General features: G+C 63.4%; 1 protein-coding gene across 2 annotated transcripts; it reads left to right on the top strand.

Moving 5' to 3' along the window:
• The first annotated feature begins 185 nt into the window (after positions 1–185).
• Positions 186–10,393, top strand: SIGIRR (single Ig and TIR domain containing). 2 transcript variants are annotated; one of them, XM_008008893.3, is made up of 10 exons: positions 192–1,459; positions 6,144–6,275; positions 7,256–7,454; positions 7,943–8,076; positions 8,191–8,331; positions 8,580–8,723; positions 8,947–9,049; positions 9,118–9,268; positions 9,572–9,761; positions 10,054–10,393. In XM_008008893.3, the coding sequence occupies exons 1-10, from the start codon at positions 1,129–1,131 to the stop codon at positions 10,215–10,217; spliced, it is 1,689 nt and encodes a 562-aa protein (XP_008007084.3). In that variant the 5' UTR covers positions 192–1,128; the 3' UTR covers positions 10,218–10,393. The 2 variants fall into 2 exon arrangements, with proteins under 2 accessions (XP_072877542.1, XP_008007084.3); XM_073021441.1 differs by lacking the exon at positions 7,943–8,076 and having other exon boundaries at positions 186–1,459; positions 8,191–8,357.
• Positions 10,394–10,609: the final 216 nt, after the last annotated feature.

The following is a 10,609-nucleotide window of genomic DNA, read 5'->3' as shown; positions in this document are numbered from 1 at the left end:
CCCGCCCTGACTGCGGGGCGGGGCCGCACCTGCTGCCGCCGCCGGGGCTGTTGCCGCTGCGCACCTGGCTCAGGTGAGCTGCCCCGCCCCCGCCCCGCGCGAGCCCAAGTCCTGGCAGCAGGTGAGTGGCGGTCGCGATCAGACCCGCGAAGGTGAGTGGAGGTCGCTGTCCTCCCAGAGCCGCTGCAGGCCTGGAATCGGGGGCCCGGGGCGCTGCTGGTCCCTGGGCGCGGTCTCTCAGGAAGTGGCTCGGGGCCGGGGAGGTTCCCGCGTCGCCCGGAAGCCCGAGCTCGCCCGCGTCCTGGCCCCTTCCAGGCCTGGGGGAAGGGAGGAAAGTGGGCGAAGGGGGCGGGGGCCGCCCTTTCCTCTGCCGGACGTGGTCAGCGGCTTTTTGGTGACCCTCGGCGCAGAACAGAGCGTGGCGAGGAGCGCCGAGGCTCGCGGGGATCCCACCTCGGTCCCCCAAGCCGGGATCCCAGCTCGAGCCTTCCTGAGGCGCCGAGGGCGGACCAAGAGTCAGGCTGGGGCCCGAGCTCGCCGGGCGCCGGGTGGAGCTTCCGCCATCCGCGCGCCTCTGCCCGGGCCGAGCGCCCCGAGCCGCACCCCCGTGCCCGCCCCCCGCGCGCGTCCCAGTCCTCCTCCCTCCGCACCTGGAGGGTGCCCAGGGCGCATGTGGGTACGAGGTAGGGGAGCGAAACGGAGCCCCTCGGCCTGTTGCCCACGTTCCTGATTCAGGACCGGCGCAGGGGGCCCAGCGCGCGCGGGGAGCGGAGGGGCGGCCGTCCGAGCTGAGCGGGAGTCGCCCGCAGGCTGCCGGGTGCTGAGCACCGAACCCACCGGGCAGGGGCGGCCGCGCACCGAGGGCGCTGGCTGGGTCTGAGGGCGGGAGGAGCTGGCGCTTTCTAAGGACCTCAGGGTGCCCAGCAGAGTGCGGTGGGCAGTGCGAGGCGACCAGGGCCAGGCTTGGACCGAGATTCTGGGCACCTCGAAAGAGCTGTGCGGGCGAGGGTCGGAGACTGTGGGTTTTCATGCTCACCCTGGACGGTGGACTTGGGGGCTCGGGGGCGGAGGACTTTAGCAGAGAGAGGGAAGGAGGGGTTGCAAGTCACCTCAAGCCAGCCCTGAGAGATGGTGACGCCGAGACCGGTGCACAGAGCAGCCGCCCAGCCCGGGCTTCGGAGGTGGCGGCTGACCGCGGGGCCTATGCTGGAGGCCCTGCTCCCGCTTCCTGCGGGGGTGCCCTGGGCTCTGCTGTGCCTGCTTCCTGACCTGCAGTGTGGGGAGAACCTTCTCGAGGGGCTTCCAAGGGCCCACTTCAAGGAGGGGCTGGTACCAGGATCTGTGGGGGAAGGGATGCTGTCCCGTCCAGCTCTTTACGATCCTGAGCCCAAGGTCCACCATCACCCTAGGCTGAGTGCGGGGACACAGGAGGGTCCTAGCAGGGCTGAGACTCAGGCAGGTAAGTAGGTGGAGAAAGCCTGCTGCTGTGAGGCTGCCTAGCCAGGGCCAGGAGGCTGGAGGGCAGACCCTTCATGATGAAGCCCTGCCCCCATGTGGCTGAGGGCAGGGCCAGAGGCCAAAGGAGACCCTTGTCTGATTCTGTGGGCAGCACGAGCCACCGGTCACTGGGTCCCGAGTCCCAGGTCAACCTGGGGGGTGTCAGTGTGGTGACAACAGGAGATGCCGTCTGCCCCTCACCTGCTCTGAGCCAGGATCCTCAGCCACCTGTGTTTGCTCCTTATCTGGAAAAGGGGGCGCTGCCCTCCCACCCCAGCCTGAAGGGAAGGTCCGCAAGATGCCATAGCCCCTTGCAACTGCTCACCCATGCGGGGCCTGGGAGAGGGACCGGGATAGGGCTGACGAGCTCTGCCGGAGCCCCATTGTTGACTGGGAGTTTCTGAAGGTCCCCGTTCCCCGGGGTCAGAGGTCAGAGGCACACCAGAGAGCAAACCGGCTGGCCCCTTGGCTCCTGAGTGTGAGTCCCAGTGGCATCTGGGAGGCCTGCTGCACGGTGCCCAGTCCTCCTTGTGTGTGCGCAGGATGGCCCTGGCGGGGGTCTTCTGGCTGGAGGACCCCCCACCCATTACCCCCGGAACCTGCCCGTTTGAGCACCCCCCACCCCACAACACACACACACAACACACACACACAACACAAACACACACAGCACACACAACACACACACACAACACAAACACAACACCACACACACAACACCACACACACACCACACAAACACACACAGCACACACACACACACACCACACAAACACACACAACACACACACATACCCCACACACACCCACACAACACACACACCACACACACAACACACACATACAACACAAACACACACAGCACACACAACACACACACAACACACACAGCACACACAACACACACAACACAAACACAACACCACACACACACCCACACAACACACACACCACACACACAACACACACATACAACACAAACACACACAGCACACACAACACACACACACAACACACACACATACCACACACACACCTACACAACACACACACCACACACACAACATACACAACACACACACACAACACAAACACACAACACCACACACACACCACACACACACCACACACACACACAACACACACACCACACACACACCACACACATACACACAACACACACACCACACACACAACACACACACACAACACACACAACACACACACAGCACACACAACACAAACACACAACACCACACACACCACACACACACCACACACACACCCACACCACACACACACCACACACACCACACACATACACACAACACACACAACACACACACACAACACAAACACACACAGCACACACAACACACACACACAACACACACACATACACACAACACACACACACCCCACACACACACAACACACACACACAGCACACACACAACACACACACACACAACACAAACACACACACACACAGCACAGAGGAAAGTGCCGTGCCTGGGTGGGTTGGGGCGGGCCCCAGAGGAAGGAGCCGCTTGACTCAGAGCTACAGGAAGAGCCGGGGCAGGCGGGGTGAGAACCACCAACTGCCCGTCCTCCCGCCCGCCTAGGGAAGGGGTGGGTGCCTGGGTGGGGTTTAGGTTTAGGAGAGGATGTGACTGCAAGGCCAGGAAGCTACAGGAAAGTTCTGATTAAAATACACATAAACACAAGCCAGGTCCCCACCGTGCTTGGTGATGCACCCAGAGCAGCCTTGGTGCTGTGGACACTCCCTGGGACCCAGCGGAGGCGAGAGTTTGCTCCCAAAGGCACATCAATGACCAACATTTGCCCCCCGGAGGAAAGAACGGGAACCAGGTGACTCTGTACCTTCCCTGTTGCTCTCAGGGCCTGGCTGAGAGGAGGCCTGCGGTGCACAGGACCCATGCATGCATGTGTGTATGTGTGTGTGAGAGAGTGCGGGAGAGCAGGAGGCTGTGAGTGTGGCATCAGCGGCCAAGGGTGGGTGTGAGGTACAGTGTGTGTGCTGTGGGGTGCCTGTAGTCCTGGGCTCTGTGACAAGTGTCGCAATGGGTGTTGTATATACTCAGAAGGTGTGCGAGGGGTCTGTAGCCTAAGCTCTGTGCAGTGGTAACGGGAGCTGTGTGTGGTAGGAAGTGTGCTGTGTGGGAGGTGCAAGCGTGCACACAGGCTGAGACTGAAGCTCAGTGCAGGTGTGCTTGGGCAGAGGGCTGTGTGTATGTGATGTGTGCAGGGGAGGGGAGGCAGAGGAGTGGGTGCAGGGGAAGGTAGGGAGGGGAGGGGATGCAAGGAAGGGTGTGCAGGGGAGGGTGCAGGGGAAGGTGTACAGAAAAAAGGGTGCAGGGAAAGGTGGGGAGGGGAGAGGGTGTAGGGGAAGGTAGGCAGAGGAGAGGGTGCAGGGGAAGGTAGGCAGAGGAGAGGGTGAAGGGAAAGGTGGAGAGGAGAGAAGGTGCAGGGGGAGGTAGGTAGAGGAGAGGGTGCAGGGGAAGGTGTGCAGAGGAGAAGGTGCAGGGGAAGGTGCACAGAAGAGAGGGTGCAGGGAAAGGTGGGGAGGGGAGAGGGTGTAGGGGAAGGTAGGCAGAGGAGAGGATACAGGGAAAGGTGGGGAGGAGAGAAGGTGCAGGGGGAGGCAGGCAGAGGAGAGGGTGCAGGGGAGAGGGTGCAGGGGAAGATAGGCAGAGGAGAGGGTGCAGGGGAAGGTGCACAGAGGAGAGGGTGCAGGGAAAGGTGGGGAGGAGAGAAGGTGCAGGGGGAGGCAGGCAGAGGAGAGGGTGCAGGGGAGAGGGTGCAGGGGAAGGTAGGCAGAGGAGAAGGTGCAGGGGAAGGTGCACAGAGGAGAGGGTGCAGGGAAAGGTGGGGAGGGGAGAGGGTGTAGGGGAAGGTAGGCAGAGGAGAGGATACAGGGAAAGGTGGGGAGGAGAGAAGGTGCAGGGGGAGGCAGGCAGGGGAGAGGGTGCAGGGGAAGGTAGGCAGAGGAGAGGATACAGGGAAAGGTGGGGAGGAGAGAAGGTGCAGGGGGAGGCAGGCAGAGGAGAGGGTGCAGGGGAAGGTGGGCAGGGGAGAGGGTGCAGGGGAAGGTGGGCAGGGGAGAGGGTACAGGGGAGGGCACCTACTTTCTTGCTGTGCTCGTATCCTGGCAGTCTCCCCTTGACTTCCAGAAGGCTCTGAGGTTGCTTTTGGAGGGAGCACTTTGAGGTCTGAGCTTGGGGCAGTCATGGAGGCACTGCAGGAAATGCCGGGGGTTCTGCTGGGCTGGGGGTGCGTCCTCCCGCACTTGCTGTGTGGAGTTGGTGGCCTGGGAAGTATGTGTTTTAAGGACCCTCAGTGGGTGGTTCCCCTGGGTCAAAGACTTTCCTTGGACTGTCCTCCACCGCAAGGGCTTCTTCAAGGACCCCCTTGCCATCCCCCATGGCACTGCACCCCATGCCGTGTTGGTTCCCGAGGAAACGGCCAAACAGCCAGACCTGGGCCTCTGACTGTGCTTCATCCACGCAGAGGGAATAGGTGTCAGGCTAAGAGGGCTGTCCCTGCTACTGCCTCTGGGGCCTTAGCGGGGAGGAATCCTGAGGGAGCTGGGGTGCAGAACCTTAGGCTTGATCCCCACATCCCCACTTCCACTGTGTCCCTGCAGCAGAGAGAGGCGTAGACAGTCAGTGCCTGTTGGATAAACAGGGTGACCCTGTGGTACCCAGTGAGGAGAGGCCCCCAGGGCCCTGGGCTGCCAAGGAAGAGGCTCTGGGCTCCTCCTTGCAGCTACCTCACTGAGGAGCATTGGGAGACTTGAGGTGTGTGTGGCTGCTGCTATGGGCTGGGAAAGGGCCCAGGACCCGAGACCTATATCCCCACTGGGCCCCGTTCACCCTCCAGCCTCACAACCGCAGGGCGAGGCTAAGCTGAAAGTTCCCGAGGTGTTTCCCGAGGTGTTTCGAGGTGTCTGTGCTCATGTGCACTCCTGACTGCATCCAGACATGGCCAGAGCTGGGCACCCCCCACTGGCTGCATCCAGACGTGGCCAGAGCTGGGCACCCCCCACCGGCTGTATCCAGACGTGGCCAGAGCTGGGCACCCACCCCCCGGCTGCATCCAGACGTGGCCAGAGCTGGGCACCCCCCACCGGCTGTATCCAGACGTGGCCAGAGCTGGGCCCCCCCATGGTATAGGGCACATCACTCACACCCCTGCCCCAAGGCCAGGCTGTGTCTCTGGCATTGCAGCACCCCCTGCAGTGGCAGCTCCATTGAAGGGGACAGCCAGGAGTGAGGCCAACTGCCATCTCGGGAGACAGGGTCCCACCTGGTGTATGTCCACTGCACCCTGGGGTCGTCATGGTGGCCCCAGGGCCGGTGGAGGTGGTCCTGGACTTGATGGCTCCTCCCTGTGGCCCCGGGCTCCAGGAGGTGGTGCCCATTCTGGCCACATGTAAGGGGCTCAAAGAGACACCTACTGTCCTCTGAGAACTCTGCCAGCATCCATGCGGCTGCTTAAGGTGGCATCTGGTCAGGGCCAGTACTGTCTGTGGCCGGCAGTTACTGGTTAACTCATCCTGTTCCTGTTTAACTTGTTCCCTGGGGATGGCGGCAGCCTCTGACCCGTCCATGTGCCCTGTCCAGCTGACTGCAAGGACAGAGAGGAGTCCTGCCCAGCTCTTGGATCAGTCTGCTCGGCCAAGGAGCCCGGTGGAGCCGGGGGTGACCCTGGAGTCCAGCCTGCCCCGAGGAGGCCCTGGCTCAGCACCATGCCAGGTAGGCAGGTCAGAGAGGGATGAGCTTGAGTTCCCACTCCCACCACCTGCCCCTCAGGCTAGCTTCACGTTGTGCATCCTTCTTTTGTCCCAGGCGCTCTGCCTGGCCACATGCCGGGGGCACAAAGGCCCCTGCTCACCCCTCCCCCTGGGCCCTTGGCCCTGAAACCAGGGTGAGTGGTGAGGATGAGCCCTGTACCCTCTCCTGCCTCAGACCAGGCTCATGAGGTCAGTAAAACCCAGAAATACTAGGAGTGGGCACTGCTGGGGCCCACAGCAGGGGTGTGGCAGATGTGAGCTGGTAGGAGAGCATACCCTACTGAGAAGATGGCAGTCTCACTCCTGCTAGGGCTCATCACCCTGATGTAAAGATGAACAAGTTCAGGCCTCAGGTGGTGGATGGGGAGGGCTTGCCTGTGGCCAGGAGCAGAGGGCCCCAAGACCCCTGAGGCAAGAATGAGGCCAGCTGCTCCAGGCTCCCAGCTCTGCCCATCTAGGTGGAAGGTGCTGGCACACTGGGCATCTGGGTCCCCAAACCCACTGGTGCCTACACTGTCTGCAGATCCCCCAGCAGAGGCAGGCCAGGCTGAGGGGCGCAGTGCCCGGCCCCTCCTCTGAGACAGGCATCACGGTGTCACCAGGGGTGGGCAACAGGTGCATCTGGGAAATGGGGGGCTGGACTCATGTCCTGGGTGGACAAGCAGCCAGATGGGGCTTGAGTGTGGGCCTGAGGCAGCTCAACTGTGACTGGCCACTGCTCTCTGCCCCCTCAGCACAGGGTGGGTGGAACACACAGAGCCTGACCACTGCTGGGGGAAGACGTGCCAAGTGCTAAGCCTGTCCTCATGGGACTCATGGGCCGACATGGTGTGACTGCCAAGCCACACAGAGGCCTTATTTCTTCCTGCACCACGGACCACTGTGGACGTGGCAGGGCCAGGCACCCTGGCACAGCTGACCCACTGTATCCTCTCTCTTCAGGTGTCTGTGATAGGGCCCCTGACTTCCTCTCCCCGTCTGAAGACCAGGTGCTGAGGCCTGCCTTGGGCAGCTCAGTGGCTCTGAACTGCACGGCTTGGGTAGTCTCTGGGCCCCACTGCTCCCTGCCTTCAGTCCAGTGGCTGAAAGATGGGCTTCCATTGGGAAATGGGGGCCACTACAGCCTCCACGAGTACTCCTGGTAAGAGACCTGGTTATCCAGGGTCAGAGTGACCTCTCAGACATGCCAAGGGCAGTGGTCTCCCTGACCAATGCCTGGGTCTGTAACCACCTGGCCAGACATGACATGAGCAGAGTGCCTCTGTGGACCCAGACAGAGGGTCAGTGATGTCAGGGACAGACCCTCGGGTCCGCATGGCCCCTGTAGACACATACTTTGTAACTGCCCAGGGCTATGGGTGTCAGCAAAGTCTAGGGCCTGAATGAACGCTGACCATCTGGCCAAGCCTGTGATCAGAGGACCTCCAGGCCCCAGACCCAGGACTGGGACGGCTGTTCTGAAACAAATCTGCACCCCCTCCAGGTTCAGGTCACTTCTCTTGGCTTAAGGCCCAAGAACCACCCAGGAGGCCCAATTCTGCAGCCTCCCTGGGTGAACCCAGACAGGTAGCGTTCTGGGGTGTCCACTGGTATCCACGGCCAACCCTGACCCTGGCTTGGTATCCCCAGGGACAAGGCCAACTTGTCAGAGGTGCTTGTGTCCAGCGTCCTGGGGGTCAATGTGACCAGCGCTGAGGTCTACGGGGCCTTTGCCTGCTCCATCCAGAACGTCAGCTCCTCCTCCTTCACTCTTCAGAGAGCTGGTGATGGGGGTTCCCCAGGTGGAGGGTAGGAGGGGACCTAGACCTAGTGAGGCCCAGGGACCTTGAGGCTTGGGGGCTGCTGGAGGGGCAGCGGCTAAGGCAGCCCATCGGCAGGCCCTACAAGCCACGTGGCTGCGGTGCTGGCCTCCCTCCTGGTCCTGCTGGCCCTGCTGCTGGCTGCCCTGCTCTATGTCAAGTGCCGTCTCAACGTGCTGCTCTGGTACCAGGACGCGTATGGGGAGGTGGAGATGAACGGTGCGTGGGGCCCGCGTGGACGAGAGGTGGGGTCGCCACGGCCTCCCTGAGATTGTGCTGCTGAGCTCAGCTTTGGAAGCGTGGGGCGGGGAGGAGTTAGCCCCAGGGGGCTCTGTGCGGCCCGGCTGGGGTTAAAGTCCGGGGCGGGTCTGCCTCTGTGCTCGTGGGAGATGGTTAGGGGTGTTGGGGACCCCGAGGGCTGGAGTAACGCCTCAGGAGCCACCGGGATGACTGGCCGCCATCCGCAGACGGGAAGCTCTACGACGCCTACGTCTCCTACAGCGACTGCCCAGAGGACCGCAAGTTCGTGAACTTCATCCTGAAGCCGCAGCTGGAGCGGCGTCGGGGCTACAAGCTCTTCCTGGACGACCGCGACCTCCTGCCGCGCGCTGGTATCCCGGGCCCTGCCCACCCGGAGGGCCCGCCCCACTGGGCCCTGCCCCGAGGTCCCGCCCCCACAATCGGGCCCCGCCCCCAGAGGCCCCGCCCACCCCATCGCACCTGGAGCCCCGCCCCATTCCCCGCCCACCAGGAGCCCCGCCTCCACCATGAGCTCCGCCCCACCGATCAGGGCCCCGCCCCCGACCCGGACCTCCGACGCCCGCCCTCCCGCAGAGCCCTCCGCCGACCTCCTGGTGAACCTGAGCCGCTGCCGCCGCCTCATCGTGGTGCTTTCGGACGCCTTCCTGAGCCGGGCCTGGTGCAGCCACAGCTTCCGGTGGGTCCCGCGCGGGGTTGGGTGGGACCCAGCTTAGCACCCACCCCCCTGACGGTCCCGCCCCGCAGGGAGGGCCTGTGCCGGCTGCTGGAGCTCACCCGCAGACCCATCTTCATCACCTTCGAGGGCCAGAGGCGCGACCCCGCGCACCCGGCGCTCCGCCTGCTGCGCCAGCACCGCCACCTGGTGACCTTGCTGCTCTGGAGGCCTGGCTCCGTGGTGCGGAGCAGGCGTGGGGGGGCCGGGGCGAGCGGCGGTTTGGAGATGGGCGGTGCCCGGGCTCCAGGCGGGGACCCCTCCGTGGGGAGCTCTGCGGCACCACACTTTCTGAATGGGCCCTGGGGGGAGGTTCCGCTGCCTGGGACCCCGATGCGGGGAGCGGCCCTTGAGGGCCCCGGAGCCGCGGAATAGCTGTTGCAGGACGTGGAACCCACGGGCAGCCACAGGTGTGCCCTTGGGGGCCAGAACGCCAGGGGCTTCCAAAGTGTTCACACCTGCAAACCGCCCCAACCTGGCCCCCAGACTCCTTCCTCCGATTTTTGGAAAGAACTACAGCTGGCGCTGCCGCGGAAGGTGCATTACAGGCCCGTGGAAGGAGACCCCCAGACGCAGCTCCAGGACGACAAGGACCCCATGCTGATTCTTCGAGGCCGAGTCCCGGAGGGCCGGGCCCTGGACTCAGAGGTGGACCCGGACCCTGAGGGAGACCTGGGTATGCCCGCCCAGCCCCACTCTCCGACTGGAGAAGCTCAGCACAGGGCGGAGTGGGGAGAGGCACAGGGCAGAGGGCCTGGAGGGGGCCCCAGGTGGTGAGGACTGTTCCTGGCACCGAGGGCCCCTGCACGGCCTCTCTGCCCGGGAGGTGCTTGGCCCTCGGTCTGCCTGGGAACTTCCTGGGCCTCACAGGCCATCACAGCAGGGGGCGAGCAGGGGCAGCCCCTGGCAGTGGGTCTGGGCCAAGGCTGTGGGTGGCCACCTTAGGCATATCAGTTTCCCCATCCCAGGTGTCCGAGGGCCTGTCTTTGGAGAGCCATCAGCTCCACTGCACACGAGTGGGGTCTCGCTGGGAGAGGGCCGGAGCAGTGAAGTGGACGTCTCGGACCTCGGCTCGCGAAACTACAGTGCCCGCACAGACTTCTACTGCCTGGTGTCCAAGGATGATATGTAGCTCCCACCCCAGAGTGCAGGATCACAGGGACAGCGGGGGCCAGGGCTGGGGGATCGCTCCTCTGCTCAGCAGGACCACAACCCCTGCCAGCAGCCCTGGGACCCTGGGGAAAAGGCTGTGGCCTCAGGGGTGCCTCCCAGTGCCAGAAAATAAAGTCCTTTTGGATTCTGCCTGGACCTCAGTCTCCTCCCATGTGGCAGAAGGTTTCAGTTCGGCTTCCCTCTGTGGCTCTCTCAGCCCTCCACCCCTCCCTCTCTCATCCCCACCCCACAAATCACCAAATTTGCCCTCTCTCCATCCCCCTTCCTAAGCCAGCTCAGGCATGTCCCGTGCTTACAGTAGCCTCCTTGGGCCTCCCTGCCTGGTGACGTGACTGTTCCTAGACCCTTCCC

The sequence above is a fragment of the Chlorocebus sabaeus genome, chromosome 1 (genome assembly GCF_047675955.1).
Source record: "Chlorocebus sabaeus isolate Y175 chromosome 1, mChlSab1.0.hap1, whole genome shotgun sequence".
Classification (NCBI taxonomy): domain Eukaryota; kingdom Metazoa; phylum Chordata; class Mammalia; order Primates; family Cercopithecidae; genus Chlorocebus; species Chlorocebus sabaeus.
This window is presented reverse-complemented; position numbering and strand designations above follow the sequence as displayed.